At 39.7% G+C, this 17,045-nt stretch overlaps 1 protein-coding gene across 1 annotated transcript in view; it reads right to left on the bottom strand.

The window, feature by feature from the left end:
- The window catches only part of LOC148816084 (pappalysin-1-like), a 208,895-nt gene that overhangs the window by 150,117 nt on the left and 41,733 nt on the right, over window positions 1–17,045 (bottom strand). Inside the window, exons 5-7 of the mRNA XM_088940554.1 lie at window positions 15,980–16,172; window positions 15,123–15,244; window positions 1,207–1,705 (exon numbers count right to left, since the gene is read on the bottom strand). Of these exons, the coding sequence (XP_088796680.1) occupies window positions 1,207–1,705; window positions 15,123–15,244; window positions 15,980–16,172 (814 nt within the window). The remainder of the gene's footprint in view (window positions 1–1,206; window positions 1,706–15,122; window positions 15,245–15,979; window positions 16,173–17,045) is intronic.

Below are 17,045 nucleotides of genomic sequence, written 5' to 3'. Positions count from 1 at the left end.
GTTGGACACAACTTGGACGAATAACGCATGATTTTTAAATTGCAGGAGTTGTGATTACACCCAAATTCAGATATCATATTCCTTTTGCAGTCCTTTGTTACAAAGCGAATTCCTACCCGTTCATATCAAATAAAAGAGAAGTAGCCCTCTAAATTAAATAAAAAAGATTACATATAAAAGATTAGTACAGTAGCTTTAAAAAAATCTTACTGGCTCATTGGCAGCCTCCCACTTTACTGCCTCCTAAAGTGACAGTCATATCAGTTCGATCAGTCTGCTGCTGTGGCATCCTTAAATTTATTTTCCTTGGATCCATGCCACTGAGATTAAAAAGTTTATTGGAGAAACAGAACTCTTCCTGAAAGAAAAATAAGATTTTCTGCCGCAGTTGAAGGAGTTGGGGGGCGGGGGGGGGGGGGGGGTATATTTCCAGTATGACCCAGTTCAGAACTTGTACACGTGCCAGTTTATTCAATATGGAAAAAATGTGTATTTTAAAAAAGAGGTTTTTTTTAAACTAAACTGTTTTTGAGGGGGTTTACATCTGAAATTACAACACGATAAGGACTAACGCAGTACCTTATTTAAAAGGAATGTGAACATTTCACTAAATGTATTATGAAAACACAAAATCTGTAACTCATTTATTGCTATTTTTTTACCTCAAATAATACACAGGGCTGAAAATATGATAACTGCAAACCACTTGTTGGTGAACATTTTGCTTAGATTAATGTGGTCTCACAGGAATATAACTCCACATTGTTACCAGCAACTGTTTCTTGTCACATCCAAGCTTGAGAGTATGCAGTATAATTAAAACAATACTATACAGATTGTTTGTGTGTGTGTCGCTCCCTGGCAGTATTAACTGCTTCCTGCTCAGGAGAGGGTAAGAGTGATGTTTAGATCTTCAGAGTTGATAGAGAAGATGACAAAAGTAAAGAATGAGGGAGAAAAAGAATGGCCGCACTGAGAATTCTCCTGCTGCAACGGGGTTTCACCCAAAGTAGAAAAGAAAAATGTTTGTACTCTCACATATCTTTCAGCATGTTAACGTGAGAGGCTCTGCTGGCAGTTTAAACGTTTCTTTATGCGTTTCTTTCCCCCCCTTCCTGCTAATCTAAGACGCTCAGAACAAGCACAACATCATTAACGAACCCCAGCTATTCGGAGGCTGCGTGCCAGGGTGTGGGCAGTACTCACCGGTCCACATATCTCCGGCTGGGGTCTGAGATGATCACTCCTTGCGATGCGTGAGAGAACGGGGGCTCACGCAGCAGCTTGTATCTCAGCGGCCGGCACTGCCCGCAGGGCGGGCTCTCGGGCTTGGATGTGAGCAGGGTGGCATCAATCTCCAGGTGCTGCTCGGAGGTGAAGACCTGCACGCCGTACACCTCCTCCTGGATGTTGAGCTTGATGGTCAGGGGGATGTCGCAGAAGGCGCTGCTGGGCCCCAGGGACATGTTGTTGCCGCTCGTCGTCAGGAGCACGATGTTGTGGATGGCGGGCGGGGCTGTCTCCTCAAAGGAGAAGAAGGTCACCCAGAAGGTGATAGAGTCAGGCACCAGCGGGTAGAGGAACTCCAGCTGGAGCATGCAGCCCTGAAGGGGGCAGGGAGGCCCAACGCTGCTGGACTCCATCCCTGAGTTGGGGCTCCAGGTCCGGACGCTCGGCTCGCAAGCCTGCTCTACATCCGGGGGGCCTAAGGGAAACACAGGGGACCCCAATGTCAAACAGTGAAGGATTCTCTGGAAACAACATTAATACAATGCCCCTGGAATGCCGTCTGATAACAAAAAAAACTCCATATAATGCAGGTTTCTGCACGTTAGAGACCACAGGAAAACAAAAGGAAGCACAAATACAAGTACGGGTATTAAGAAAACATCAATTACCGCTGAGAATAAAAGTTCAGCCAATTACACAAAATGGATATATGATTATATACCAGGGTGGTTCAGAAAGGTGTGAGTCTGATACTGCGCACTGCAGCTGCTTCATCCCATAAGGAGCAAAGCGTAACGGCATGTCTCAGCACTTCCAACAGGCAAGGGCACAGAAGCACAACAGGGGCCAGTGGAGGACGATTAAGGAAAACACACAGGTTTCCCATGAAGATGAGAAATACTCTGCTGTCTGATCAAAATGAAACCTGTCTGTTTAATGAAGGAGGGGGACCGTTTCCCCCACCTGAATATGAGAAACATCATCAGACAACTGGATGGCTTTTACATGTCCTGAGCACCTGTAATTCAGGTTCCTCTTCTTCCCGACATTGGCAGTAGACACCAGTTTAAAAACAAACTGTATCCTAGTTTATATAATAAAGGTAAACACACGTAGCTGAAAAAATGCAGTATGACAAAGCAAAAAACGCACTAAAACACTGAATCAAAATAAACATCCTGCAGTATGGGGATGCACCAAAATGGAGTTAAAAAAAGGCTTCCGTGACTTAAGGATACATTTTTGGCTTTTGTATTTCGACAGCAAAATTTCGGTTTTCAAAATCCCGTTCTGTCCATGCAGTGTTTTCGTCGCCTAGCTGCTGTCTTGGGTGTCTTCATTTCTGAAAGAAGCTTGCCCTTTCTATAGCTTGTAAGCTAGACATACTGTAAATCTATATGTAGTATCTGTAGCACAGAACTGTATATCCATAACTAGATATCTATGTATATACCCATATCTATATATCACTATATCCAACAACTATATGGTAAATTTTAATTTGAACCTTTTTATCATTGTTTTTGAACTAAAATGACAAACAGGATCCAGCCTTTTCAAAATGCTGCAGCCAAGTTGCAAAGACATCACCATCACTCCAGTACTGAGGTTTGTGCATCGGTTGCTTGTGCATTATCAAGGAATCTAAATTCTAATTCTCAAGCGCCAGCTTGCTGCAGTTTTTAGAGACGCCTTTCAATTAGCATCTGATTAAAACCTGGAAAACACAGCTGATCTGACTTCCTATCCCCTTAATTGATTGAATGAAGTCATTAACGTCTGAGATGGAATTATAACTAGAAACAAACACAGTGCTCGGGAGCAGAGTTTACCTTCCTAGCTCAACTCCTGACCTAGATCAACTGATGCTGACAGGAGCAGCCTAAATTTGCTAAACCCTGAGCTATAACATATAAAGGCCTTCATGGGTCAGGACTCATCTATCTGCTTGCTATATATGTACCAGATTGTTCACTGAGATCTGAGAAAGTACAGTAGAACCCAGGAACCCCATAAATCTGGCAAGAAATTTAGTTTTTCACAGGCCTTTTAGCGGCTAGTCTTCCAATTTTTGAAACTGTCCCAACTAACATCAGAAACTTCAGAACACTAGATTGTTTTATAGGCAATGGAAAATGTATGTTTTAGATGTTCCATTTGTAATGAAGTGTAACTGGATTTTGCTTCCGAATACACCTTGAATTAATTTTAGCAAAAGCATGCCAAGGTGTGACGAATACTACATAAGAGTACACTGTATTTGTATTGTACTGTATCTCAAAAATTAAGGCAGGTGAGATGAATTACAAAACTGCTGAATTTCAGTGGGATTTTTAAGTGAGATGGCACCACAGGCAAAGTAAATTCAGCAATGTACTTGTTCCCTGGTGAAGCCACAAGATGAAATGAGTTTGTTGCTTTTGGTTAGGTCTGAATGGAAGCAAAACCACAGCTAGCTGGGCACTCCTTTTCGAAAGAGGCCCAGCATTCAACAGGAGGGGTGCTATTTCAGATTACATTATAGCAATAGCTCTGTGAAGTTGTCCAATTAGTTAACTAAAAAAACATTTCATCATGCGTATAAAAAACAAAACAGTGACAGCAATCACAAAACAACCTCCAGAAAAAAAAAACATCTTTTGAGCAAGACTTAAGTCATAAGATTTGCTAAAGGTAGCAGTGGTCAGAATTGGTTAGGGCTTAAAAGGGGAGGGTTGGGGGTTTAATACTGTGTGAGGCACTCGTGTTATACCCCTGAACTCCAGTTTTCTCAGGTTACTCTAGTAAAATACCCAGCTGCATAATTGGGTACAAATGTAAGTCACTTTGAATAAAAGTTTCAGCCAAATAAGCAATAATATGAAGGCCTGCAGAACTACACGTCCTGGGATGGAGACATGAATGTAAGAACTCTTTGACACCCAGGGTTTATTTGCAATAGAAGAAACATTAATAAAAAAGGTCATTTAAAAGCACAATCAATGTCATTTCCAAAAAATGATGTGGTCATTTTCTTATTTTTGGCCAGATCCCAAGTCATTCTTTCTAAAGTTCCTGGTAGGTCAGTGTGCGTGTGATTGGGGAGGGGAGGGGAGGGGAGGGGAGAGGGGGAGTGTGGGGGCAGAGGGGAGCAGGGGGGCTACCAGGGAGACCTAAGAGGCCCAGAGAGATGGAGATCCATTCCAATCGTGATGTACGCCAGGGGAAACTGCTGCAATTGCTCTTTTTGAAGCTTTAATAAATGTCATCCTTGTTCCACAAGGAAAAGCATACATTTTTCATGCATGTGGTTCCCTCAGTGAATGAGCCCTCATAGAGGGCTCCGTTGTCGGAGTGCAGGAGATCTAAAGAGCCGCTCACATGTTAAAAGCCAGAGCATAGTGGCGCATATTTTAAAGTTCCCGGGAGGCCCCTGCACAAGGCTTTCAAGTCAGAGGGGCAATTAGACCCCAAACAGTACAGTCCTGCCATATTTGGGTCGGCAGAAACCCACATTATTCACGGTGACGTACTTAACATTCATCAAGTGCTCAGAGGTGCCAGAGTCTGGTTGACACTGTGTTCTTGCGATTTTCTTTTGTACAATTCCAAACTGGCAACCACAAAACACATTTGCTAACCTCATTTCTGGGCTGCTTACAAAAATTCAATGTTTAATCAATTGAGCACTGAATTAAGTTTCCAGCTCACATTATCTCAGCACATTTATTACCATACGTGTGTGGCCAGGGAGAAGTAACCATGTACTGTAAATTATACTCTCGGCTGCTTGACACCTTTTTGTCTTCAGATTTTTCATTGTGTTTGTCTTTTGTTCTTCTATCCATCAGTGTATTTTTTGTTCTCTAGTAATGTTTTGTAACATTAGTAATTGGACACAAGAACGGTATGTTGTTGTCTTTCATCTTTTGTTCTTAAGCTCCTGATCTCCATGCCAAATGGTGTAGTAACAAATGAAAATAAAGGTTGTATTCACAAATCCTTCAGAAAAAAAAAACACTTGATTTTGGCAAATGCAGTCTAACCCAGTGGTGGTTTGGCACTAAATAATGAATATGTAAGCATGAATGTGTACCAGCCATGTCCAACATGAATGTAATTTTACCATAATCTAATTTATAATCTTCGTGATAACATACAGAACACATAAGTAGGGTGTTTATTTAAAACCCCTTTTATTGATGGGTTTCCCAATCCAAAGCCAGAAAAGAAATTGCTGTAGCAAGTAGCATGCAAAAATATTCAGTTTAAAATAAGTTACTTTTGCTAATGCACTGAAATTTTAGCTCGCAGAGCAAGATCTCACTTTTTGCGAATGTCATCTTTGGTTATGACAAGGCTCCATCTGGGCATTCGTTTTAATGGTTAGAAACAACCCAGCCGCACAGTGAATAAACAGAAGTTGAGTATTAAAAGCACTGTTGTTGTGGTGGGTAAAGGGAATGACTGCCACCCTAAGGAAAACATAATGGTTGAGGAATAAACAAACTTTATAAAAAGACAGGCACTTACTTTATTACCTAAGTAGTGCACGGACTTTACAGACCAAAATACTGGGGAGTACAGTATGTAATATATACCTATTCTTCATTTTACAAAAGTAATCTAGCAGCAGGGGAACCAGTTTTCCTTATAGTTTTATAGAATGTCTATGCTAGTTAGTGGCAAAACTAATAAATAAACGAAGCTTCATTGGAACATTTCATTAAAAAAACATTTTGCCTTTGATAAACAGTACCGTCCTTTTGTGCATTCAATTTTTGTTGCTTCATAGTCTTTAGGGGGAGTTCATGAACCTGGTAATTTACATTTTAAGAAGAAAACTAAATATTGCCATTTCTGTCTATAAGATAATCCCCATAGAGATACCGGCCTGTCTAGGAAAGTCCTCTCTCTATGAAAACACTACAGATGAGAATCAAGTTAATTGGACTCATCTGAATATTTAAAATTAACTAAGTATGTCTTTACCACAAAGAGCTATGCAGGGATAATGCCATTGTGGTTTTTTTTTTACTCTTAGAGGGCTCTATTCTAGTCTCTCTAAGTCAACCAAAACAGGAGGGAATATGTCCAGGCATGCAGTCCACTTACTGGAAAGTGCTGACTTGTGCCACAATGCGCGCAACACACACACAAACCCACACACACGCACACGCATTCATTCATACAGCAGGCAAAAATAACAACAGTGTTAAACACCTAAAACTGTGACCAAACAAAAACCGCTTGCCTGCATGTAAAAATGACTGTTGAGTAAAAACATAACAGCTAGCTGTGCCAAGTGTGTGTGTGTGCCTGTGGGTGTGTGTGGGGAGGGGGGTGGGGGTGGGGGTGGGGGGGGGGTGTTGAAGGGGAGGCATTTAGTTGTAAACATTTGCTTAAGATCACTCTCTCAGCCTGGCATAGTTTACCTTTCATTATACACTCCTGAACATTGACTGCACTGAAAGCGAGTTACTGTACCCAACTTCGCCCTATTTCCCTGGGATAACCTTCTCTTCTTGCGCTGTGCTGCTCCTTTGCTCCCTTGCTTGCCATTGGACTGTGTAAAACTAAAAGCGAACGCTCTGTTTTTCGGCAGTTACGTGCCCTCCTCAAATAACGAGACGCTGTGCATGCTGAAGAGGTCACCCATTTTCTTTTTGCTGCGTTCCGAGTGCTATACTATCACTGTTTAATCTCTGCTGCTTTCTATCCCATTAGGAGGCCCCTCACTCCTACGCAAACACTCTGTGTAGGATCCAAGAGGAGAGATGAGCAGAGCCAGGCTTGCACCACTGCTATCCCTGTTGCAATAGCATGTGTACCACACAGGGCTCTCTCTGGGAGGCCCAGAAGCAGTCTTTTGCTGAGCCTGGGTCATCATAAGCTAACCAGAGGAGAGATTAAACCAGATATACAGTACTTACAAACTATACAGCTCTGGCATGCAAATATAAACTAAGATGAACAGTGCATTGCACCCTCCATCCCCATTCACAGATACAGTAAATGCTCACATACCCCAAACTACAGAAACCAGGGTCCTTTGATGGAATCCAGAATTGTTTTTTTCCATTCTGTTTTTTTGACAAATATTAAACAAGAAAAGTGAATGGGTTTGTCCACAGTTCACTTTCTTTGGTCCCCAGGTAATTCTCTGCATTTTTCAGGACTGAAATAGATGTGGGTCACTCTGCAGAGATGGGAAACCAGGGTTGAAGGCGATATGAGTTGAAAAACCAGACCAGAGGTCGCGAGTTGATGAAAATTTTAAAAAGCAAAATTTTAACAAACGACTTGACTTAATTACAAAACTGTAAAGGTTTTCAGTCTTGCCTTTACTGTTCAAGCAATAGGGGATTTCATATTCCTTCCATCAGCATAATAAGATAAAACTTGCATAAAGCATATAGTGACTATAAAAGGCAAAGCTCCTCATTTGAAACCTACTCCTATTATATATTGCATTTCTTTGCAACTGCAATAGCTGAGAAGTTTAATTTGATACTTCAGTATGATTTGTGCTGTTATCACGCAGTGATAGGTTCTCAGCACAGGTTCAAAGATTTTAGTAAATGCTACAATATAGGAACATACATTAATTATATCACAATACCAAGAGGAATCGTGTGACACTGACAGCATTGCTCCATTCCCCCATCATCTCACTTGGGGTTTCTGCATATTTTCTTCCAAAATATTCCACTGCTTTTTATTTTGAGTCTGCTTTTTGACCTTTCTGGCTCTGCAACAAGATCTCAGGCTTTCCCAAACTAATATTCCCAGTCTTGTGAACAGTATGCATGTACTGTACATTGTTTGGACATAATTCAGAAGATCTGAAGGAATTCCTGTAATATTATACTCTGCAATTTGCTCCCATGATTTAAAAGAGAAAGACTACTGAGCAGCAAACCCAATTTATATCTTTTAAACTTTTTTTTTCTTTACATACATGCATTCATATGCATGTGTGCATATTTATACTGTATATATATATAGACAGAGCTGGAAATTAATGACTGGGTTTAAAGGTTCTTAAAAACATCTGCCACACAAGCATTAACACACTCAATAAACACATACATATCCATACAATGTAATACAAATATTGTAACATTGTATAAAATTGTATATTGTAAGAAATAACTGACTTTATTTAAACAAAGAGGAACTCAGACAATAAGATGGCTCTAAAAATTATGAAATGTTGACAGGTAATGAAGATGTATTCACAAACTTCGCAGCAACTCCTTGCTTTAAAAGACACCATAAACCTAAAAGGTATCCTTGTACAGTATGATATAGTGTATACACACCTGTATCCCTGGTCTAAGTTGCTATTACCTGATCCTGAGTGCTTATAAGGGCTGCTAACTTTGCTTTCTGTGTTTTGAATAGAGCTAAATTATTTTCACTGTCTTAAACAACAGGAAATACTATACAAGGGCACAGTGTACCATAGCAGGTAAGTCTCTGGACACAAGACTGGCTGTGGGTTCAAGTTCTCACTGCAGACCTTGAGAAAACTGCTTCACCCCATCCAGGGGGTTGACTTGTACTCTCTGTGCGTGCTTAACACAATGGAACAGAAACTGCCCCGACAAGATGTTCCAATATGGAAGTACTTACTATATATACAAGTAACCACAAACAGCATATTGATATTAAATCCTCAGAAGGTTTTTATGTTATAGCATCCATCTGTGAATGCATCTTCGTAATCCCACTTTCTATTATTGAGATACAAACATTCCAAAAACTCCTTTTCAAAAAAAGCAGTTATACAGTATTCATTTTGATCGCACTGTTTCCTAATATGCCATACAAAAGCATTTCCAGGAATACTGATTGATTTGGACTACTTGTGTATTACAGCACAATGAAAAAATGAGCTCTTCGCTAAATATGAGACTCTGCAGACAAAGCCCCAAACATTGCTCATTGCAGGAGACCTCACAGGAGATCACAGAGAGAAAGTCAAAATGCTGACAAGTTTTCAGAGTAGCTACTCAAAACAAGCCAAGGGGTCATTGTAATCAGCCCTGCTAACTAGGTTTGGAATTAGGATCTCTGAAAAATTCACAAACACATGGATTTTTTTTTATTCATATACAAATGCTCTGTTAAGCAAGAAGCTACTTTTTCAGAACAACCTACCAGAGAATCAAATTTAACTTGGGCTAGAAAGCCACACAGCCAGTAAAGGAGCCATATATGTATGTAAAATTACCACTGCTCAATACCCAAATTGGAGTGTCCATACTGTAGTGTCCTTTGCCATCTGTACAACAGAAAAACCCTTTAAACGTGCTGGCCATTTCTGAGTTTTCAGTGGTATCAATGTTAGACCCACCATTTCTTCAGTCGATGTTAGACCAGTTGTAGGCCACAGTTGGATTTGCAGCAGGTAATAAGGTAAATGGTGTGACAACCACAACTTTCAGAGAAAAGTGTGCACAGTTCGAACCAGCCTAATTAACAAATGATGATACCCAACTGTTTTTGTTTGTTATTTAATGAAATAGAAAAAAATAAGAATCTAACATGTTGTTTCAACACACGTTATCTTTTAAAATTCCCTCAGTAGGTCTTAACCAACCGTCATTTTCTGGTTATTGTCTTTTATTGGCCTCAGGAAGAAAACTGTATGTGGTAATATTGCTCGCCTTATAGCATAAAAGATACAAATCTTTTTTTTCTGAGGAAGAAAATTTTGAGACTGGGTAGGTTAAAACTGACCACAACAATAAACAGGTCTGTGAAATCACAGAAGGGTTGAATATAAAGCAACAAAAACATAGCATCTCCCTTCTGACACATTCCTAGCTGTTTGATGTCTATTTCCTAAGCTGCTGGTTTGTATTGGTCTTGCTATGCCTTTCATGCTTGTCATGCCCTTCAGAGTGCTTCAGGAATTTTGGAAACTATGACAATAATGCAATTTAATTCCAGAAAGAAGAAATTACCGTTGGTTTTGTTTTTGTTTGAAGTGTTTGCCTTTACACGAAACATGCTGAATTTTGACTGAGCAGAGAAACCTGTCCCTTCTCCTCCAGAATGTCTTTCTCTTCTTCTCAGTCAATACCTGAGACACTAATATTCTAGTAATGTGGATCTGCTCTACGGTTGTAGTCAAAATGAGTGGTGCTGGTCCACTCTCTTGGCTTATAGGAATTAACATCAGAGTCAAGAGTTGTGTCATTGAGGTCAAATGTATAAATGGTTACTTTCTTAAATATAGATTATTAGAAATAGGTGATTTGCAATCCTCAGAACTGTTGTTCATAGTCCCTAATCTTAAAATCCATAATAGCTCTTATGTTGCATAATGACTGTAGTCTTGTACCATTCTTAGAAAGATCGATTTACCAGCAATTTAATTTAATTTAATTTAAGTGGAGCAACAATGAACACATTTTTTTTGAGTCGGGTTAAATATTATTTCCCACACAGCACTAGGAAAATTGAAGTAAGGCATTTTTCTGGACTTGCATTCATGTTTTTTTTGTTTGGTTTTTAATTAAAAGTTATTTTTCACTGGGAAGCCTGGCTTTTCTTAACTGTATTGTATATGGCATTGACAATCCCCCTTAAAGCCTGTCTGCACCCTTCACATGATCAGCAGCTTCCTTGGTCTTCCTGAAGGAAATAATGGTAACTTTTATTAACATCACAAAGATGTCAGGCATTAGGTTTGGACCCATACCTGCTGGAATACCAACAAAGTTCCTTTCATCTTATATGAAGTACTGACTTCTTCAAAGTTATGGGCAGTCAGATACATTTTATCAGACAGGTTAAATAAATAGAATTGTAAGCGAGGATGAAAACTGTCAAGGTAAAAGGCAAAAGCATATGAACCACATGCATCGCAAATGTATGGTTTTGCCAGTCAGGCCAAGACCGCTTAAATTTGAAAAACATGTTAAGGAAATTCCTTTACCACCTGTTGATAGCCCATGTATTGTTAAGGCACCAACGCAGTGGGACCTATTGTAATGCATCCCATGAATACTGATCACAACTGTCAACCATCGGCTGCAAGAACCGATTCTGGTATTCAATTAGGTTTTTGACTTTTCTGCAACTTTACATGAAGCAAACTATTGAATTTACACTTGTCTTGAAAAGAACACACATCTGCATCTTTAAAAGCAGAATCAATGTTGTTGTTTTTTATGTATAAGAACCCTTCACAAAGCATAAATGAAATACTGATTATAATCTAGCTGGTGTTTAAGTGGTATTTGATATTAATGGTAAGACATTGTGAGGTATTATTAATCTAGATGATATCCTAATGCTTGTCCCAGAACTTGAAAAAGAAGTCACAGATTGCTTTTTTTGTTTTTTTTTGGTTTGCACATCGGATATGAACTGTTGTGTATATATTGTTTTCATCCTCGTCAACTCCCTGAGAAAATACACAACACATTTTGCCGTGTTTTGCTATACAATAGCTAATTAATACAACAATAATTTTCATACGTCTAAATAAAATGGAAACTCGTTTCCCAGAAGTAAAATACAATGTTTTCAAGTTAAAATACACTGTTCACAATTTTTTTTAACAACTGTAAAAAAAATGTTCATGTGTGGAAATAAAACACAATGTGTTGCTCTGTTCTTACAGATAAAACTCCTTGCACTCATATGAAGTTTTAAAATAGAAATATCAACATTTTGTGTCCTAAGATGTAACGAAAATGTACCTTATTTTTTGTACTCCAAAAGTACAAAAAGAAAAGAACAAAACTCACTGCAGGCAAAAATTTCAACTTGACACACACTCACCATGGGCTACACTCTTGCTCAGCTGGTTAGGTTCCGTCTTAAACTGCTCAGACAAACAAATCATATCCAATTAAGAAATCTATACATTTCTCTTGTTCTGGGTACTAGAAACATGGGGGACAGCGTCACATCTTGGGAGTATGGCTTGTGTGCCTAATATATAACACATAACATGGGCCATACAAGGCGTTCTCACTTCTTTTTTCAAAGGCTAAAATGCTTGACTGTTCACATTTCATAAAGGTGTTCCAAATCTCACCTGGGAAAAAAGACATTTAGCTAAAACAGCAATTTCCAAATCAAAGGAGTGGAGGAATGAATTGCTTTCCTCAAAACAGAATATGCTCTAAAAATGGTAAATTCTGTAGAAGTGAATTCAATTGGTATATTGGTATTGGTGTTTAAACATACTCAGGACTATACAGGGTTAGCTAGAAAGGAGATTTAAAAAAAAACCTCCATGAACGCAGAAAGGAGAATCCTAAATCCTTTCTGATTATCATATACTTTTACCTCCAGAACAAACTGGAGACTGGAGCCAGATGGAAAAATACGGGGACAGCCAACAGTAGCTCACAAAACTGATAAGCTGAAATAAGTAAGTCAAGCAGGCAGAGGCCTCCGCTGTGAATTTGTGCCCAGTAATGAAGAGTACAAGAGGCCAATTGATAATGGGGAATTCCGGGCGGTGAAAAACAGCATCAGTTTACAAGACAGGCGTGACAAGCCCAGGCATGTATCACTAGCTCTTCTACTCTCACATAGAGAATTTTCTTGTTGCAGATACCATTAGGTGAAATGTTCTATCCAGCACGCTCTCACTTTCCTTCATTACACAATTCATTAACAGATTTGAACTCTTGTTAGTACACAATGTCAGATGATAACTTCTTGATCTGTGTTACTTCTTGACATACTTGCAGGACAGAACTGAATTGTAGTGTACAGTAAAGTGTGGAAGCATACCGGAATGGTTTATCAGATTTCAACTTGGTGTTCCTTTACAGTGATCTTAGGGGCTGCAAATGTTTCTCATATCAATTTGTCAAATCAAATGGATTAATAAAGTACTAAAAGGCTGACATAATCACCATAATAGTCAGCCTCTGCTGTAGACTAATTGCATATTAGTAACAAAACCCCAATATTGAAATACAGTACAAACAGGGGGTTAAGATTATTATTTGTAACACATTTGTCACTGTGTTGCTTTACATTTTTGCATATCTCTTGGCATGGTAGCCTGTATGTCTGATCAGATGCTGTTCAGAGGATTGTGCCAGTCCTGGAAATGCAATGTGGTCACTGTGCATCTCTCAGCCAAGCTTGGCATCTCAGGCAGGTTTCTGTTGCTCATCTTTCATTGTACTTTTATGGTAAGGAGTCCAAAGGGGACCCCGTGTTCTCCAGTATTGTGAAGACGAGAGCAGTCAAGAGGGCTGGGAAGGAAATATTGAGAGGAAAGTTGCAGGGTTCAAAGAGAGAGTGATGCCGACACTGAAAGGAAAAACTGAGTCAGACTGATTATGAGAAAAATTTTGATGGTTTTTTAAATGCATATGTACAAAGCCCTATGGACCTTTAAGGGGCCATTAATGCTTATTCCTTAAAAATAAACCCAGGAGAGGTCAAGCTTTACAGCAGTCTGATGACTAAAATTCTCCACTTTTGAGTTCTAAAACGTGGCCCGTTCTTCTCAGGCAGGTAGTTGGGCTCTCTATATCCAGGCCTTCTCTGTTTTGGTCTCTTCCATTGCTTTTGCAGCAGGTAGACACTGACACCAAGGCTTTATACATGAGACTACCCATGTTGGGACCTGGACTTGGTCTTTCAAATCCAGAGTGTGATGGGAAGACTGGACTGTGATCATTCTGCCAAAGAAAACTGGTCTGGGACTATTCTGCTTTGCCAAGTAAGTCACAGTCACAAGAAGTGATTCAAGTCACAACAAGATCAAGAACTGTTCTGAGTGTAACCCTTCAGAAAACAGTTCCAAGAGAAGTATGCACAGAAGAAGGATGCAAAGACCAGAAATAATGGCGGACATTTAGTCCTACACACACAGAATTGGCTCCTATGGGCAGTATTGAGAGGTCCTCATGCATTATTAGAAAGAGGCAATTAATAATAATTAATAAAGAATGAATAATATGTAATTAATCCAGTGTCTGCAATTGCCCCAAAATACAGCACACCACAGTAGTCTGGACTCTTTATCTAACAAATCCTTCCATCTCCTGCCTGGTGTTTGTTGTACATTGGCGAGTCTGCGTGCCAAACTGGAATAGGCATAAAATACATCCTATTTTAGGAATGAATCTAATTTGGCTTTGTAAACATGTCCCTTTTAACAGAGGAGTAAACTTTGTGAAATTTAATCATAATGTAAATGTTTGTGCTGCAAGTGTGGAGCCATTACTTCTGCGGCACATAATTAAACAGCAACTGGCTAAGTTTGTTTATATTTTGTCATTCAATTGTAATAAATTGATGTGGAGACAATTCTTTCCTATCCTAGCTGTCTGTTGAACAGAAACAATACAAAAACCACACACCAAAAAGTCTGTAACGTCCCGTTAAATGAATGTGATTTTCTTTTTTTATTACGACATCCGTCCATTTTCTAACCACTTCTTCTAATTTAGGGTCATGCGGAAACCGGTGCCCACTCCAGCAAGCAACGGGCACAAGACAGGATACACCCTGGGTGGCATGCCAGTTCATTGCAGGACACACCCAGACACAAACACATTCACACTAGGGATTATTTTCCCAGAAGCCAATTAACCCCTCTAGTATGTTGTCTGACAGTGGGAGCAAACCCACAGAAGAACAATGGAAGAAGAGTGCCCACATACAGTGCCCAAGGAATTGAACCCACGGTCGCAGAACAGTAAGGTAGCAGTTCTAATCAATGCACCACAGTGCCACCCTTCATTAGAACATAGCACTGATAAACTTTATTTCCTGACGTGTCCATCGAAAAAAAAACAACAGCACAATTTCAGGGAAACAAAATAAAAATACCTACAAAAGATGAAGGCATCATAAATGAACACAGAAAGGCATAACCGACGGGCATGAGCATCACTTATAGCTGCTTCTCTTACCTTCAGCCTCACGGGGGCTCCAGTGTCCAGAAGGGGCACAGGGGCGAGGAGAGGAGGCGTTTGATGCGTACTGGATCAGAACCCCACCTTCCTGGCACTTATCACACACCGATCCCCCTTCTCTAGTAGAACCAACAGATCAGACCGTTACCAACTTATATTCCTGTCATAAATACATGTTTTCATATAACAGGGGGCTTGCATTAACTGCTTGGCACAGGGAAATTCACATCCTATTAATCTGGGGAAAATGGGCAAGGATTTCTTTCCAAATAAGGGTATTGGGGATATTAATATCATGGTTTCTATTACTTCTCCCATATATTCCTAAAGAATAAGGCTGGTGATCTGAGTCCGTGTCAATCACCAACTCCCTTTCTGCAGGGGAGCTTATGACAGCATAACTATTAATACAAAGAATGGGAACAAGGATGAAATCACTGCAGAATCAGTGAACAATCCTCTTTTTATTGGTCATTTACTGCATCCTTCATTGTTGACTGACACGTTTCAGCCAGCATTGCTGATTATGTCAGCTCAGGACATATGCTGTTCCTGACAGGAAACAGACCTTGCATTTCAAATGTACATGTTTTTGGTGGGAGGGAGGACAAAAAAGTACTTCCATTTTAATGATGTAGCTAAGGATTAGAACAAGTGCTTCTTTTTTTTTACAAGACACAGTACAGTATATTTAAAAAAAATGTTAATCATATCTCATATTCCATTGCCCATTCCAAAATGCACACCTGTGCTCCTAAAAAAATATTTACTAAACAGGAAAAACAAAGGGACCTGTTAGGGAAAACTGGAAATTCTTCAGGATTCTCAAAGGGCCTAAGCTTCTAAATTTTCACCTGTCATAAAAGTGCCCGTTGACAGGAGAGAACCATTCGAGTGTGAGGGCATCAGCTGTCTGGTCTACCACTTGGGGCGCCAGAGGGACAGGAGCAGGCTTGCTGTCTGGCTGCCAGGACTGGTAGATAAGATCCAAGTAGCAGTGCATTCTTGCAACTTGATTGAGCGTGAAGGAATCAGTACAGTCATCATCTTGGGGATGAAGAAAAACAAGAGAAGAAACGTCAACAAGACAGTGAGAAAGATGATGCGTGAAAGATAGGGCAGGTCATGTTGTACCTCTGTTGACCTCAGCGCACGCCACACACTCCTACTTGATAATTAGGCAAGGTAGGGGTTGGATATGTTATTCAATGAGGCTGACAATCTATGGTTAATACCTTTCACAGGTGTCAGAATCACTTATAATATGTGAAATATGACAGGAAAGCCCTTGTTATTGATGGCACTTAATAAAACATGCAGCTCTGCAATCAAATTAATTACATGGGATTAATGTAAGAAATAGGATAAAAAGAGTTTGAGGCTTAGCATACAGTATGCAAGGAATCAGAATTGATCACCAGTGTCTGGCTTCCTTGATATACTGTAGTGCTAGAATTAATTAGGGTTTCAGTACAAACTGCTACACTCAAACTCGACTCCTAAATAACTTGTATCACCAAGTGTAGTCTGGAGCACAGAGCTGGAGCTTTTCTGCTGAACCAAGCCAATATGTACAGAGGTGACATTCAGCCGGTGCTTCAACTAGGGTTCTTGGAAGATCAGATTCTTACGAAATCACATGAGAACAGCAATAACAAGTAACAACAAACTCCTTTCCCATGACGATGTCATCTCCTTCACGCACCACTGCTACTATTTTTCCATGAAGGCCCAAAGAACAGGGACATTTCAGGTGAGTATTAATATTTGTGTAATATTATGTACCTCTGTCTGAGCCATGAGTTTAACTTTCAATGTGCATGCTTGCACAATTCTCGTACTGCAAAGTCTGATCAAAAGGCTTATGCCTCTGCAGTTTTAAAAGGTACTGTAATGTAGGAGTTTTAGAATTGCCTTCTT

This window comes from Atractosteus spatula, chromosome 23 (assembly GCF_055471065.1).
Source record: "Atractosteus spatula isolate fAtrSpa1 chromosome 23, fAtrSpa1.hap1, whole genome shotgun sequence".
NCBI lineage: Eukaryota > Metazoa > Chordata > Actinopteri > Semionotiformes > Lepisosteidae > Atractosteus > Atractosteus spatula.
The sequence above is the reverse complement of the archived record's forward strand: the minus strand, read 5'-3'. Positions and strand labels throughout refer to the sequence as shown.